The sequence below is a fragment of the Gekko japonicus genome, unplaced genomic scaffold, assembly GCF_001447785.1.
Source record: "Gekko japonicus isolate JY-2015 unplaced genomic scaffold, Gekko_japonicus_V1.1 scaffold2522, whole genome shotgun sequence".
Lineage (NCBI taxonomy): Eukaryota > Metazoa > Chordata > Lepidosauria > Squamata > Gekkonidae > Gekko > Gekko japonicus.
The window spans coordinates 51943-66788 of record NW_015174347.1 but is presented as its reverse complement, the minus strand read 5'-3'; the positions used below and the strand labels follow the sequence as shown (position 1 = coordinate 66788).

General features: G+C 47.4%; 1 protein-coding gene across 1 annotated transcript in view; it reads left to right on the top strand.

Annotated features, from left to right (window-relative positions):
- Nucleotides 1–10691, top strand: part of SMARCA1 (SWI/SNF related, matrix associated, actin dependent regulator of chromatin, subfamily a, member 1) — a 140022-nt gene extending 129331 nt beyond the window's left edge. Inside the window, exons 25-26 of the mRNA XM_015424304.1 lie at nucleotides 8511–8621; nucleotides 10197–10691. Coding sequence (XP_015279790.1) covers nucleotides 8511–8621; nucleotides 10197–10268 — 183 coding nt within the window. The 3' untranslated portion in view covers nucleotides 10269–10691. The remainder of the gene's footprint in view (nucleotides 1–8510; nucleotides 8622–10196) is intronic.
- Nucleotides 10692–14846: the final 4155 nt, after the last annotated feature.

The following is a 14846-nucleotide window of genomic DNA, read 5'->3' as shown; positions in this document are numbered from 1 at the left end:
GAGGAGGAGGAGGAGGAGATTGGATTTATACCCCGCCCTTCACTACCCAAAGGAGTCTCAGAGTGGCTTACAAACTCCTTTCCCTTCCCCTCCCAACAACAGACACCCCAGCTGTGCCAGAACTACGGCTTGCCCAAGGTCATCCAGCCAGGTGCAAGTGGAAGAGTGGGAAACCAAACCCGGTTCTCCCAGATTAGAGTCTGCGCACTTAACCACCACACCAAACATAGGCACTGAAAGGGGAAAAAATTGTTGTAGATATTCCTCGATAGAGACCAGACTAAGGATCTTGTGCACTCAGTCCTGGAGAGAACACCAGAGGTCCGAGAGGGTCCAGCTGTGGCAACCCTTTCTCCATTTTCCCTGGTCTACTGAAGTCCCTGTGTGCCGTGATGGGTGGGCAAGAGAGAAGTAGTCTAAGCCATGGAGCATTATGCCATCAGCTCCCAAACACCATCAGTGACCTGAGAGAATTCTCCTGTTTTACAGTTTCGAATGTTTTGTGTGCTGAATAATTTAATTTGTAATGTGCTCTGAACATCTTGGCAGGAAGGCACTATATAAATGCAGCCAATAAATAGATGCATTTGAATTCCACACTCCATCTAGGAACGTGGGAGATAAAGGTGATCTGCATTTGAGTCATCATTTTGGGGGACTGACATAAGAACATAAGAGAAGCCAATGTTGGATCAGGCCAATGGCCCATCCAGTCCAACACGCCATCACACAGTGGCCAAAAGTACCAGTGCCATCAGGAGGTCCAGCAGTGGGGCCAGGACATTAGAAGCCCTCCCACTGTTGACCCCCCCCCCCAGCACCAAGAATACAGAGCATCACTTGCCCCAGAGTCCCTATCTATACCTTGTGGCTAATAGTCACCGATGAATCTGTGCTCCGTATGCTTATCTAATTCCCTCTTGAAGCCGTCCATGCTTGTAGCCACCACCACCTCCTGTGGCAGTGAATTCCATGTGTGAATCACTCTCTGGGTGAAGAAGTACTTCCTCTTATCTGTTCTAACCCAACCACTCAGCAATTTCATGGAGTGCCCATGAGTTCTTGTATTGTGAGAAAGGGAGAAAAGAACTTCTTTCTCTTCCTGATCTATCCCATGCATAAGCTTATAAACCTCGATCATGTCACCCCTCAGCCATCGTTTCTCCAAGCTAAAGAGCCCCAAGCGCTTTAACCTTTCTTCACAGGGAAAGCGTTCCAACCCTTTTATCATTCTAGTTGCCCTTTTCTGCACTTTTTCCTATGCTATAATATCCTTTTTGAGGTGTGGTGACCAGAATTGCACTCAGTATTCCAAATGAGGTCGCACCATCAATTTATACAGGGGCGTTATAATACTGGCTGTTTTCCCCCCAATGCCCTTCCTAATAACCCCCAGCATAGTGTTGGCCTTTCTTATTACACTCACAAGTCCAGCTTCTGAGGAAGATCAGAGGTATTCCTTTCCAGTTTTACCCGATGCCAGGGGCTTGATATACGTGTGACTGGGAGAGGTGAAAGAACTCACCTGTGGGAGTCTGTGGATATGGTGTCTTGTTGAAACTGGGCTGCCCGGCCATGTAAAGCAGCTGGCTGCACGTAGCTAGCAGATGCCGGTACCAATCGGTGGTGCACTAACCAAGGACATGTAGCTGTTTTGCGCGGGTGGCAGCTTGGTTTAAATGAGACACAGGGCTGAGTGCAAAAGTTACACCAGTCAGTGCTTTTTGTCCCATCAGTATTGGCTTTAAGGAAGACCAAAGTTTTTCCTGGTTCCTGACCTCTGCCAAGTTCTTTTCCCCCAAGGCACCCCCTGTTAGCACGCACCTGTGGGAGAAAGGCAGGGCCTGTAGCTGATCTGCCTGCAGGTGTTTTCTCTGCATGGGAGGGGGAGAAAATACAGCTATAAAGGGAGCATATGCCATGATTCAAACATTGGAGTAGTCCCACATTTATTTGTTTTTTTGCTTGCTTCCTCTTAATTCTACTTCTGATCTCTCTTGAGCCAGTGACCATATTTTATAGTAGCCCTAAGAAGAAAAGTGGACAGGGAGATCATGGCTTGTTGAAGGCTTTCGCACAGAGCTTGGTTTCAAAAGGCCCAGCTACACACTGGCGGCAGGATTGAGGACGGAGACCGCTGTGCGCTTACCCCTTTCCCTGCCTGCTGCTTCTCCACTCCAAGTCGCCTCACCCCATAGCTGTTTTTCCCGGCCTACTTAGCGTTTCTCTCTTCAACTATTGCTTCACTGGTTGAGAGCCAGTTTGGTGTAGTGGTTAAGTGCACGGACGCTAATCTGGGAGAACTGGGTTTGATTCCCCACTCCTCCACTTGCACCTGCTGGATGACCTTGGGCAAGCCATAGTTCTGGCACAGCTGTCTTTGAAAAAGAGCAGTTCTCTCAGAGCTCTCTCAGCTCCACCTACCTCACAGGGTGTCTGTTGTGGGGAGGGGAAGGGAAAGGAGTTTGTAAGCCGCTCTGAGACACCTTTGGGTAGTGAAGGGTGGGGTATAAATCCAATCTCCTCCTCCTCCTCCTCTTCTTCCTCTTCTTCTTCCTCTTCCTCTTCTTCTTCTTCTTCTTCCTCTTCTTCTTCAGAAACAATGCACTAAATGGGTTGATGCAGCCAGCTTTTTCCACTCCATCTGAGCCAGTTCCCCTCCATATTACAGCCACATGGTTTTTTGTCCTTGCAGCTCCCATGATCCCAAACATATGGTAAAAGGGGGACCATTTCCTCTTTTTTTTTAACCAGCGGGAAAACCAGTTAAATCCAACCTTTTATCATGTTGTAGGCTCAAAGAACAGTGGGGCATCCCCAAAATTGGAAGAGTATTTGCTGGTCCCAACTCAACATACTTTGATAATATTTCGTGCCTAAAAAGATTTGTAACATTTATTTATTTTTATTTATTTATTAATCAAACTTATACCCCGCCCTCCCCCGTATTTAAGACATTTGTATCCCACATTTCGAGGTGACAGCATTTACTGTATATGGCCCAAAAACTGTTACAATCAGTCACAAAGACCATAAAACATAAATCACAAATAAGGGATCCTGTCTTCCCATATGGCCCCATCCACCAGTTGCAGTCCACAGGTTGCCACCTGCTACTTGTTCCTCCATTTAAGGAACATCGTTGAGACCCTGTGCTCCCATCCTATGGAATGGGACCCCCACAGAGGTTAGGGGGTAGGGCTGCCAACCTCCATGTGTGTGTGTGTGTGGGGGGGGGTATTTGATGTTCTCCCAGTATTGCAACTGATCCCGAATTGCAACTGTAGAAGTCAGTTCTCCTGGAGAAAGTGGCAGCTTCAGAGGGTAGACCCTGTGGCAGGACACCCCTGCTGAGGACTCTCCTGTTCCCAGACTCCACGCTCACCAGGCTCCACCCCCAAATCTCCAAGAATTTTCCAGAGCAGGCATCTGTAGAGGCTGGTGGCAGCTAACACTTTTCATTGTGTAGTTTGCCAGCAATTTTTTTTTTTAGGAAGGAAGGGGTTAGGTGGGTCGTTATTATATTCTGTATACTTTACATTTGAATTTGTAAGATGCTTTAAGCTATGGGATAGTTGGGGTATAAATATTTTAACTCATTTTAATATTTTAAACCATGAGTAGTTTGCAGGATCTACAACCTCGGCAAGGCATTTATAGCTCTGCAGCATCCCAGTTCTAGTTGTATTTTCAAGCACAAAATCTATTTTTAGGGAAAGTGCCTGTGAGTGAGACTTGGTAGAGATGTTGGTTTCACTGGAGCAAGCGACTCTTTCTTTAATTGGGCCTGTTCTTCCTTTCCCTAGGCAGCTGGAGTTGTTCTATATGTGTGAAACTGTCAACTAAAAATGGGCCGCAGGTTAGGATGTTGTATAACTTTGTTCCTGGGGCACGGTGAGGTGTATATTCCCGAAAGTTTGTTGCTACTGCGGAGGAGCCCGTCTTGAAAGCAGGGAACTTCTGCCAGCCAGCACTCCAACTTGTGCATACGGAAACCAGTTTCTGGTCTGCCTCAGCGCAAAGCAGATGCTGACACACAGCTCTTGAATTTGGAAGGCTCCAAAAATAACCGAGAACAGCCGCTGTGTCCTTTGGCATGTTTGAAAATGCTTTGTACAAGACAGCTCAGATATGACCTTTTTCCCTAGCTTGCAGCATTGGGGTCAGAGACAGAGCTTCTAGGGTTTGCTCGGTTGGCCGCACTCAAATGGTGTTTTTCTAAATCTCTCCTGTTGGCCACTTGGTGGTGATCCATAATGAATTTGAGACATACCACACATGTTTGTAGGGGTCCCCCTCCCTAAAAACTGAGACCTTCTCTCGGGTCTGCCTTTTCTGAATGCCTCGAGTTGTCTTCTGCTGGGAACACAGCCTCATTTGTTAGTGGCCCCCAGAGGGTAACATGTCTCCTCTCGTTTGTCTTTCTCAGGTTAGAAATTTTGCTGTGCTTTTAGGAGTTTTAATGCGCTCTCTCTGTTCCAATTTGCTGCTGATTTGTTTTTAAGAGGTTCTAACTCTTCATGGGAGCTGCGGTAGCTCAAGTGGTTAAGACGCTGAACTGCAGGCTGTGGAAGGTCGGTAGTTCAGCAGTTCGAGACCCGGGTGCCGCATGACAGAGTGAGCTCCCGTCTCTTGTTCCAGCTCCTGCCAACCTAGCAGTTCGAAAGCAAGACATTGCAAGTAGATAAATAGGTACCACTTCGGTGGGAAGGTAACAGCGTTCCGTGCGCCTCGGTGTTTAGTCATGCCGGCCACATGACCACGGAAACGTCTTTGGACAGCGCTAGCTCTTCGGCTTTGAAACGGAGATGAGCACCGCAACCCTAGAGTCGGATTTGACTGGCTTTTGAGCAAGGGAACCTTCAACTCTTCATATTTGTTTTAACTGCTTTGGTAACGTTTAAAGTGGAAAAGGTGGTATATAAATATAGTAAACAAAATTTTAGTCCAGAGGTTAGCAGGGTTAAGCAGTAGCTTTCAAAGCTAGCCTTCATGTTCACTTACTGCTCTGGCCAGGGAGTGGCTCTCCTGAAGCTACTGAAACTGGTCTCTCAGTGGAACAGCCTCTACTTTGCATGAAGTTCAATCCCCAGCATCTCCAGTTAAAGGGAGCAGGTGGTAGGTGATGTGAAAGACCTCAGACTGAGACCCCTGGAGAGTCACTGCCCGTCTGTGTAGACACATACATGAAGCTGTCTTATACTGTATCAGACCTTCAGTCATTCAAGAAGAAGAAGAGATTGGATTTATACCCCCGCCCTTCACTACCCAAAGGTGTCTCCGAGCGGCTTACAAACTCCTTTCCCTTCCCCTCCCCACAACAGACACCCTGTGAGGTAGGTGGGGCTGAGAGAGCTCTTGACAGAAACTGCTCTTTTTCAAGAACAGCTCTTATCAGAACTACGGCTTGCCCAAGGTCATCCAGCCAGGTGCAAGTGGAGGAGTGGGGAATCAAACCCGGTTTTCCCAGATTAGAGTCCGCGCACTTAACCACTACACCAAACTGGTGTATGTCAGTATTGTCTACTCAGACTGGCAGCAACTCTCCAGGGTCCCAGGCGGAGGTCCTTCACATCACCTGCTGCCTGGTCCTTTCAGCTGGAGATGCTGCCCGGGATTGAACCTGGGACCTTCTGCATGCCAAGCAGAGGCTCTACCATTGAGCCACGGCCTCTCCCCCGAGGCTAACTTTTGATGGGCCATTGGCCTGATTCCGTCTAAGGCAGTTTCGTGTGTGGCACTATGGCATTTGCAGAATGTACAACCATAGCGAGGTGTTCTTATCTCCGATGTGTCCAAGTTCTAGTTGCACTCTTCAGTGCAAAGTCTAATCTTAGAAAAGCACATTGAGAGGGAGAGAGATTGCTGCAGCATGAAGGTGTAAGATGCGGGGCAGCAGCAATTCCGTTGAGTGCTTGGCAGTGGCTGTTCATCTTCTCAGCTGCTCCATACCCAGCACTGGTCAGCTAGACCTCTTAGGCTGCAACTTCGCTCAGGAAACATTCTCATCCTTATTCTTCCCATGGGGATAAAAGCAAGTTTAAGAAGGCTGAAATTCCTTTCTCTTCCTCTGCAGACGGATGACTGTCTCAACTCTTTTTTTGCAAGCAGAGATTGCCAGGTTCCATAGAAAATGGCACTGTATATCTTTGCTTTTATGGCTCATTAATGGAGAGAGCCCAGGATTGGTAGGGGGAGAATGGCTATGATAAGAGTTGTGAAGATATTTCTTGACATTCCCAACAAGGAAAATTAGTGCCTTCGTAAGTCGTTACTTCAGCTTTTCAAACCACTTTCAGTGGCTTGAGGTTACTCTAAATCGCACTGAGCCAAATTGTACGGTTTGGTTTGATAAACATTTTTGCTCCCCCCCCCATGATGATACACGTTAAAGCGGGGTGTCAAACATGCGGCCCGGGGGCTGGATCAGGCCCCCGGAGGGCTTCTGTTAGGCCCGCAGTGGAACTGGCTGTCTTCTGCTTCTTCTTCCAGTTCTGCCGCTGCTGCTGCGTCATCGTAGGTTTGCATCTTACAGATACACACCTGAACAGCATACTCACGATTGCAACAGCACAGACCTTTTGATGCAATAATTCAGAGCAAGAGGTGTCAGTTATCAGACACTGTTAAATAAACAAAATATTGCAAGAGTGCTAATGTTTTAAGTACGTTTTTATTTTAAGTAAAAAAACCCCACCCTTTGTGTTTGTGTCCTTTATAAAGTTTCTATCTCTGCTACCTGGTTTTACATTTTATGACACACGTGGCCCGGCCCAACAAGGTCTCATTTATGTCAGATCTAGCCCTCATAACAAATGAGTTCGACACCCCTGCTTTAAAGGGACAAAATGTTTGTAGGAGCCACATTTTGGAAGGGTAAATCCAGGTGATTATGCTTATTAGTACACAGGGATGGGCTTTAAAGAAATCTTTTAATGGGTGTTCAGATGCACAACAACTTAAGCAATGGGGCCGAAAAACAGTGTACATAAAGAAAGTGGCAGAGGCAGTAGCAGATCAGGGGTAAAATGTCTGCCAGTACACATACAAATGTTAAACAATGGCAAGTATGTTTTTATGGAACTTGCACTCTTTGAAACAACACTGAAAAAAATACAATGAAGGATCATGAAAATTTGGCCCGGCACTAACTCTTTAACTGGAAAAGCTGTCCCCCTTGTGAGAACCTTCTGTTTGAAAATAGTTGAAGGGGACAATTTTTCCCCCTTCAATAAGGAATAGGTTTTCTATGTCTCAAGAGTTCTTCACAGATTTCAAGAGAACTTTCAGTTTTTATAATCTCCAGTTCCCTTTCACAGCTGTTAATGACATACGTGGATGTAGTCCTAGATCAGAGACAGAGAGATCCATTAAAGTCACACAATGCTTCTCTGATCACCTGAATATTGCAAGCCTTATCATTGTTAGTCCCTCATGATATTGAGTAACTGTAAATCGCTCAGAGCCAGCAAACTCTGCAGGATTGAGCGATCAATAAATTGAAAGATGATGATGATGATGATTACTATTATTATTATTTTGTGGTACAGCATTTAAACACGGTCAGTCTGACAGAAGCCACTCAAAGTAAGAAGAGATTGGGCTACATTCAGATGTAACAACAAACCATGGCTTGGTATCTCACAAAGAAGCCTTCAGAGAGCTGAGGGCTCACTGGCACAACCTGCATGGTCATTTCTGAAGTTTTGGCAAACCGTAGTTTGCTGTTGCATCTGAACCCACAAACTATGGGTTGGCACTAGCAAATGAGGGTTCCAAACGATTGTTCAGAATGCTCGTTTCAAGAGCAGGCCACAGTTTGCTGTAATAGCAAACTATGATTTGCTAGATGTCTGGAAATGGCTAATTAGGTGACAGTGCATGAGCAAAAGTGGAGGAAGGATCAAGAGAGTCCTCGGATCCTCGCACAGCAAGAAACAATGGTTTGACATCGCTTCTGAGCCAAGCCTAACTGATAGAGAGGAAGGAGGCGGCTGGAAAAGAGGAACACTAGAAGGGTGTCATGGCCAAGAACCTGGGTGCGTAGGCCGAAGGGCACCTAGCGTCTTCAAAACTCCTTGTCTCTTGCGCCTATGAATTAGAAAGCTGTTGAAGAGTTTAGTATCTAAAATGGCTGAATATTTTCAGGAAATGGCATTTCAGTCGCTCTGCAGTTGTTTATGCCACAGAGCTCTTTCACCATGCATATCTTTTTGTATGTTGCTATGGAGCCTCACAGGAAATAACTAGGGGTGCAGTCCACAACCCATTGAATTTTACGACGAAACACCCAGTGATTTTAATGCCTCTGAACGGCACTGTAAAGCTGCAGTCAACAAACATGTCGACACGAAACATATCGTAACAGGACTCCCTGGAAGCAGTTTCAGAATTTCAGCCAGTGATCTATGCCTTCCCTCCTGAACATCTGGCCTTTAATATGTGTGTTCGGTTGGACTCTCCTGCAGAATTTGGTCATTTGTTGTTGTTTTTTTATCTTGTTGCTCAAGGAACTTCAGAGACGCTGCAATACGCTCATATCACTTATTGAAAAAGAAAATATGGAGATTGAGGAAAAAGAGAAAGCTGAGAAGAAGAAACGGGGAACGAAAACTCCAGCGGTAATTAGTAGCTTATCTCTGTAGCAAGAAATGGTGCATGAGTTACAACACTGAATTATTTCTGGGAAGTCTAGGTGTTGATGTCAAGCAAACCCCATGTGTGGCCTCCTTTCCCTCCTCCTTTCCCCTTGTCAGATGTCCAGCAGCATCCGGTCTGCTTTCAGATGGCGGCCGGAAGAGAAGAGCAAGTAGGAAGAGTGGATGGGGGCACGTCTCCAGGGGGGATGCAGCTGTGGGCTTTTGCAGGCCACAGAGAGGTGGCAGTGTTGTTGGCTTCGTAGGGGACTTGGTCCACCCCTCTCCTTCTTGTGGCCTGTCAGAAAAAAATAAATGTTTTGTTTGGGAAGAAAATGCCATTTCCCTTTCACCTGCTGCTCCCCTCCCCTCCGGCTTGCTTGGCTGCAGCCTTCCCTTCCGCGTTGAGATAGTCTGCAGTAGACCTCATTGGTCTGCAGTAGAAAAGCAAGATTCAGGTCCCGCCACGCCTTAAAAACCAAGAAGGAGAAGAGATTGGATTTATACCCCGCCCTTCTCTCGGAGTCTCAGAGCAGCTTACACACTCCTTTCCATTCCCCTCCCCACAACAGACACCCTGTGAGGTGGGTGGGGCTGAGAGAGTTCTTTCAAGAACTGCTCTTTTCAAGAACAGCTCTGACAGAACTATGGCTTGCCCAAGGTCATCCAGCAGCTGCATGTGGAGGAGTGGGGAAATCAAACCCGGTTCTCTGAGATTAGAGACCGCGCACTTAACCACTACAGCAAAATGTCCAGGTGCAAGCCTTCCACTGTCAAAGGTCCCTTTGGATCATACCCCACCCCACCCCAGTGGCTGCTTCTCTCTTGGAGGCATTGGAGTGAGATGGGAGAGCTGGCTATTGTGTCCAGGTGGTATTGCCTTTTCATTCTGCCGGACAGTGGTTCACCATAATAGCAGGTTATTGGCACAGTGAAGCATGGAGGTAAAACCCTTGTGAGCCAGCCTTTTGTGTCTCTTCCTAGCCTCCTCCACATGCAGCTGCTGGTGTGACCTTGGGTCTCTCAGAGCTGTTCTGTCAAAAGCAGTTCTCGAAAGAGCTCTCTCAGCCCCACCTACTTCACAGGGTGTCTGTTGTAGGGAGGGGAAGGGAAAGGAGATTGTAAGCCACTCTGAGACTCCTCCTCCTCCTCCTCTCCAAATCCCCAAATGGATTGTCTTTTCTCCTTTGTGTATGTTCATGAACAGATGACATACTTGTCATCGCACTTCATATTCTGATAATCTTTGAGTCTGGGAGTCTTTATGCAACAACATTGTAATGTTATATCCATACTGCATGCTGCAAATTGGAAGAAGAGATGGGTGTGGGGGGGATGTCTTGTATAAGGCCACCTCATGATGGCTGAAGTGAGATTTGAACCAGGGACTTCACTATTTGTAGTCCACCAGCTCTTTGTAGAGAAATGTAGAGTCCTTTCCCCCCCTAAGCTGGGCACATCATGGTATAATTTGACAAGGTTGCAGGTGATTAGGGCTTGTTAAGACTGACGAAAGTGAGAACTTTTTTTCTTTTTGTGTCTCCCCCCTTCTCCTTTTAGTCACAAAAAAGAAAAGCAGATTCTGCCGCAGAGAGCTCTGGAAAAAAGGATACTAAGAAGGTGAAAACGTGAACGGGGGAAGTAGAACAGCCAACTGAAAACTGCCACATTTTGCTCTCTGTCTACAAATGTTATTGCCACTGTCTCTGTATTCATGGTACCTGCAAGAAGGAGGAGGGAAAAAAAATTCCATGGTTTTAATGTTTGCAAAACTGTATATTTTACAATGCCTTTCTTTACCTAATGTGTAGCTTTATATTTTATGCATTCCAATATTTTTGTGCACTTGTATTTTGTGATTTTTTCATGTCTTCAGCAAAATTTACTCAGTCCCCGTTCTTCTGAAGCTTGTGCTGAGGTTTTAGCTTTTCTATGTTTTATATGCTGCTGCTTTGACAAACAAAACGAAATAATCCCCCCCCTCGATTCTATAGTTGTATCGTTGTTTGCTACTTTCTATGATTGTGCAAAACCAAACTAAATTAAAAATGACTGGAGGAGAAATGCCCTTTTCATGATTTTTTCCCCCTTTTCAATTTCCAACTCAGCCCTCCTTGTGGAAGGATGCTAAGATTTTTGTACGGTGACTTAGAAAATATTTACAACTACTAGAGTAATAGGATGCAAGAAAAAAGGTATTAATTTCCTGTCCATTTTGTATATGGGTATGTAGTCCCCCCCCGCTCTTTGATCTTGCAGTCCCACTCCTAAAAACATAAACTCTGCTCTTAAACCATAAGTACCAGTAAGTAGCAGTCATGAATGGCTGCGAGAGTTGGACTATAAGGAAGGCCGAGCGCCGAATAATAGATTCTTTTGAACTATGGTGCTGGAGAAGACTCTTGAGAGTCCCTTGGACTGCAAGAAGATCAAATCAGTCAATCCTAAAAGAAATCAACCCTGACTGTTCCCTGGAAGGCCAGATAATGAAACTGAAGCTCAAATACTTTGGCCACCAAATGAGAAGGGAGCCCTCACTGGAGAAGACCCTGATGCTGGGAAAGATTGAAGGTCAAAGAAGACGGGGACGGCAAAGGATGAGATGGTTAGACAGTGTCATAGATGCAACGAACATGAAATTGAGCCAACTTCAGAGGACGGCGGAAGACCGGAAGGCCTGGCGGGAGCTGGGCCATGGGGTCGCAAAGAGTTGGACTCGACTGTGCGACTGAACAACAACAACAACCAGTAATTAATATTGTGCACAGCAGGCTCTTGTGGCTCCTAGGAGTTCAGGTGGTTCAGGCTCCTCCCTCCAAGGAAGGGGGCAGAAGAAGCAGTGGATGAAAGGAGTGGACTGATAGTAAAGATACAGACGCAGCCCTTCCATTCCTAATCTAGTAACCAACATGGGGATCTCCGATGCAGAAAGATGCTCTCAGATCTCTCAGAGACATGCAGTTCTGGAGGTCTGGTGGCGCAGGGGATTTTCCCCTGCTTAACAATAACATCTGAACTGCCATGCTTTGGCAGTTCTAGCCCCGTGCTGGCGTGAGCAACCATGCCTTCTCCTAGCTCATTGTCTACCCAGCGATTCGAAAGCTTCGGCGAGTAGATAAATTGGGGACCACGCGTAAGGGGGTGGGCACACCCCTCCCTTTAGGAAGGTGTTAGCTGCCAAGGCAACTTCTGAGGCGCGGCGACCGGAAAGACGAAAGATCTGTGTTGGCTTCCCTGCAGTGGAGCGAGTCGGCCAGGCGGTGGCAGTGTGGGGCTGCACAACATCAAGAACCCAGACGTCATCCGCCAGCCGACAAGATGCCGTAGGAACACGACTGACCCAGCCCGCAGATGAAGCCCGGCTAGCTGCAATGTGTGTGTAATTAATGCTGTATGTCTGTCTTCCCTATCCCCACAAATATTGTTAGTCCAACTGTCTCAAGAGTAACTGTAAATCGCTCTGAGCCCGCAGGCATGTGGGAAAGAGCGATCAATAAATCGCAATCATTATTATTATTACTACTACTACTACTACTACTACTACTTCAAAAAGGATGTGGAGAGAATGAAGTATGTGCAGAGAAGAGCGATGAGGATGATCGGGGCCCTGGAGACCCAGCCCTATGAGGGAAGGCTGAGGGACCTGGGAATGTTCAGGGGGGACATGATCGCTTTCTTTAAGTATTTGAAGGGCTGTCACTTAGAGGAGGGCAGGGAACTGTTCCTGTTGGCAGCAGAGGAGAGGACTCGCAAGAATGGGTTTAAATTAAGGGCTGGAGGGTACCGGCTGGATATTTGGAAAAACCTTTTTAGAGAAGAGAGAAGAGATTGGATTTATACCCTACACTTCACTACCCAAAGGAGTCTCAGAGCGGCTTACAAACTCCTTCCCCTTCCCCTCCCCACAACAGACACCCCGTGAGGCAGGTGGGGCTGAGAGAGCTCTGACAGAAACTGCTCTTTTTTTCAAGGACAGCTGTGCCAGAACTACGGCTTGCCCAAGGTCATCCAGCCAGGTGCGAGTGGAGGAGTGGGGAATCAAACCCGGTTCTCCCAGATTAGAGTACGTGCACTTAACCACTACACCAAACTGGCTTACTTTTTACAGTCAGAGTTGTGCAACAGTGGAATCAGCTGCCTGGGGAGGTGGTGAGTTCCCCCTCCCTGGCAGTCTTCAAGCAGCGGCTGGACAAACACTTATTAGGGATGCTCTAGGCTGGTCCTGCATGGAGCAGGGGGGCTGGAGTAGATGGCCTGTCTGGGCCCTTCCAACTCTCTGATCCTATGATTGTGTGAAATCGGTTTCAGAGGGCAGCCATGTTGGCCTGCAGCAGATCTGCCAGAGTTGAGTCCAGTCGCACCTGGGAGACCAACAAGATGAGCTTTTGCGGGCCAAACTCCCTTTGTCAGATACATCAGTGTTTCATAACTGAGGGGTCGGGCTCCCGGAGGCAGGATGCTCAGCGAGCAGTTTATATATATCAACATATTCCAGAGCGAGAGTCGTGTTAATCTCTTTCAGCAAAGGCACAGAGACGTCTCATGGCATCTTACATCTCCAATACAGCGCAAGCTTCCGTGGACCACGGCTCCCTTCTTGTCCTAGAGCAGTGATGGCGAACCTTTTAGAGACCGAGTGCCCAAACTGCGACCCAAAACCCACATTTATCGCAAAGTGCCAACACGGCAATTTAACCCGAATACTGAGGTTTTAGTTTAGAAAAAACAACTCATACATTACCATAAGATGATCCAAACAAAGTAAGGGAAGCAATCCCAAATGCTTTGATTTACTTAAAATTTTTTGGCAGAGAATTCCACACTTTAATGACGATCTGGGCCTGGCTGGGGCGATGGCACGTGTGCCCACTGAGAGGGCTCTGAGTGCCACCTCTGGCACCCGTGCCATAGGTTCGCCACCACTGTCCTAGAGGAAAGCGTCTATTCCATCTCCTGGGCATCAGTCCTCCACGTTTTCCGGGTTTCCCAAGGTTGTGAGTACAGCAGTGGCTGAAAGAGATGGACGGTGCCCCCAGTTCCCGTGCTGCTGCGAACCTCGCTCGTTCGTGCTGGGGAAAGAGCGGCACGAAGTGGCTGCAAAAGAAGCCCCAAGGAAGCCGCAGTCAGGAAACGGCAGCGGCTGGGCAGGGCTGGACGCAGTGCGCGGGGCGTGGGGGAGAGATCGAGCGTTAAGTGCCGGGACCGCTTGCCATTCCATAAAGTTTGAGAGCTCTGTAGTAACGTTAATATTGTTGCACTGATTGCTAATATTTTATGACTGTCTATAAAGGCAAGGATTTGTGGTGCCCTGCAACAGTATATGAAGCTGTTTATGACTCATGAAGACAATTCCGAGCCTTGCTTGAAGGTAAAGGACACAAAACGTCTTTGCCTGCCAGTGCTCACTCTGCCCTCGGAGGAAGGGTGGACTGTAGAGTCAGCATCCAAAAGCCGAACAAGAGGGAGGACCGCTGGGAGGGGTATATCCGGCTGCTTCTTAGGGTGGCTGACAAAGGAGGACACCAGCAACTCGTTTCTGGTACTTTGGCTAAGATGCTGAACTGCAGACCGGAAGGTCGGTAGTTCGGCAGTTCAAGACCCGAGTGCCGCATGACAGAGTGAGCTCCCGTCTCTGGCCCCAGCTCCTGCCAACTTAGCAGTTCGAAAGCAAGAAATTGCAAGTAAAGAAATAGGTACCACTTCGGTGGGAAGGTAACAGCGTTCTGTGTGCCTTGGTGTTTAGTCATGCCGGCCACATGACCACGGAAACGTCTTCGGACAGCGCTGGCTCTTCGGCTTGGAAATGGAGATGATTACTGCATCCCTAGAGTCAGATTCGACTGGCTTTCGAGCAAAGGAAACCTTTGCCTTTCACTCCAAAACTAGTGGTGCTTAGAGATAAAGTGTGCTCCACTCCTCACACACACACCCTCCCCAGTTTGCAGAGACTGGGATTTCATGGCTGTTGGTCTGGTGGAGGTATAGGAAGTGCGGTCAAGGCACAGCCGACTTATGGTAACCCTCTAGGGCAGCGATGGCGGACCTTTTAGAGACCGAGTGCCCAAACTGCGACCCAAAACCCACTTATTTATTGCAAAGTGCCAACACACCTGAATACTGAGCTTTTGCTTTAGAAAAAAAACAACTACATTAACTTAAGAGGATCCAAACAAAGTAAGGAAAGCAATCCCAAATGCTTTCATTTACTTA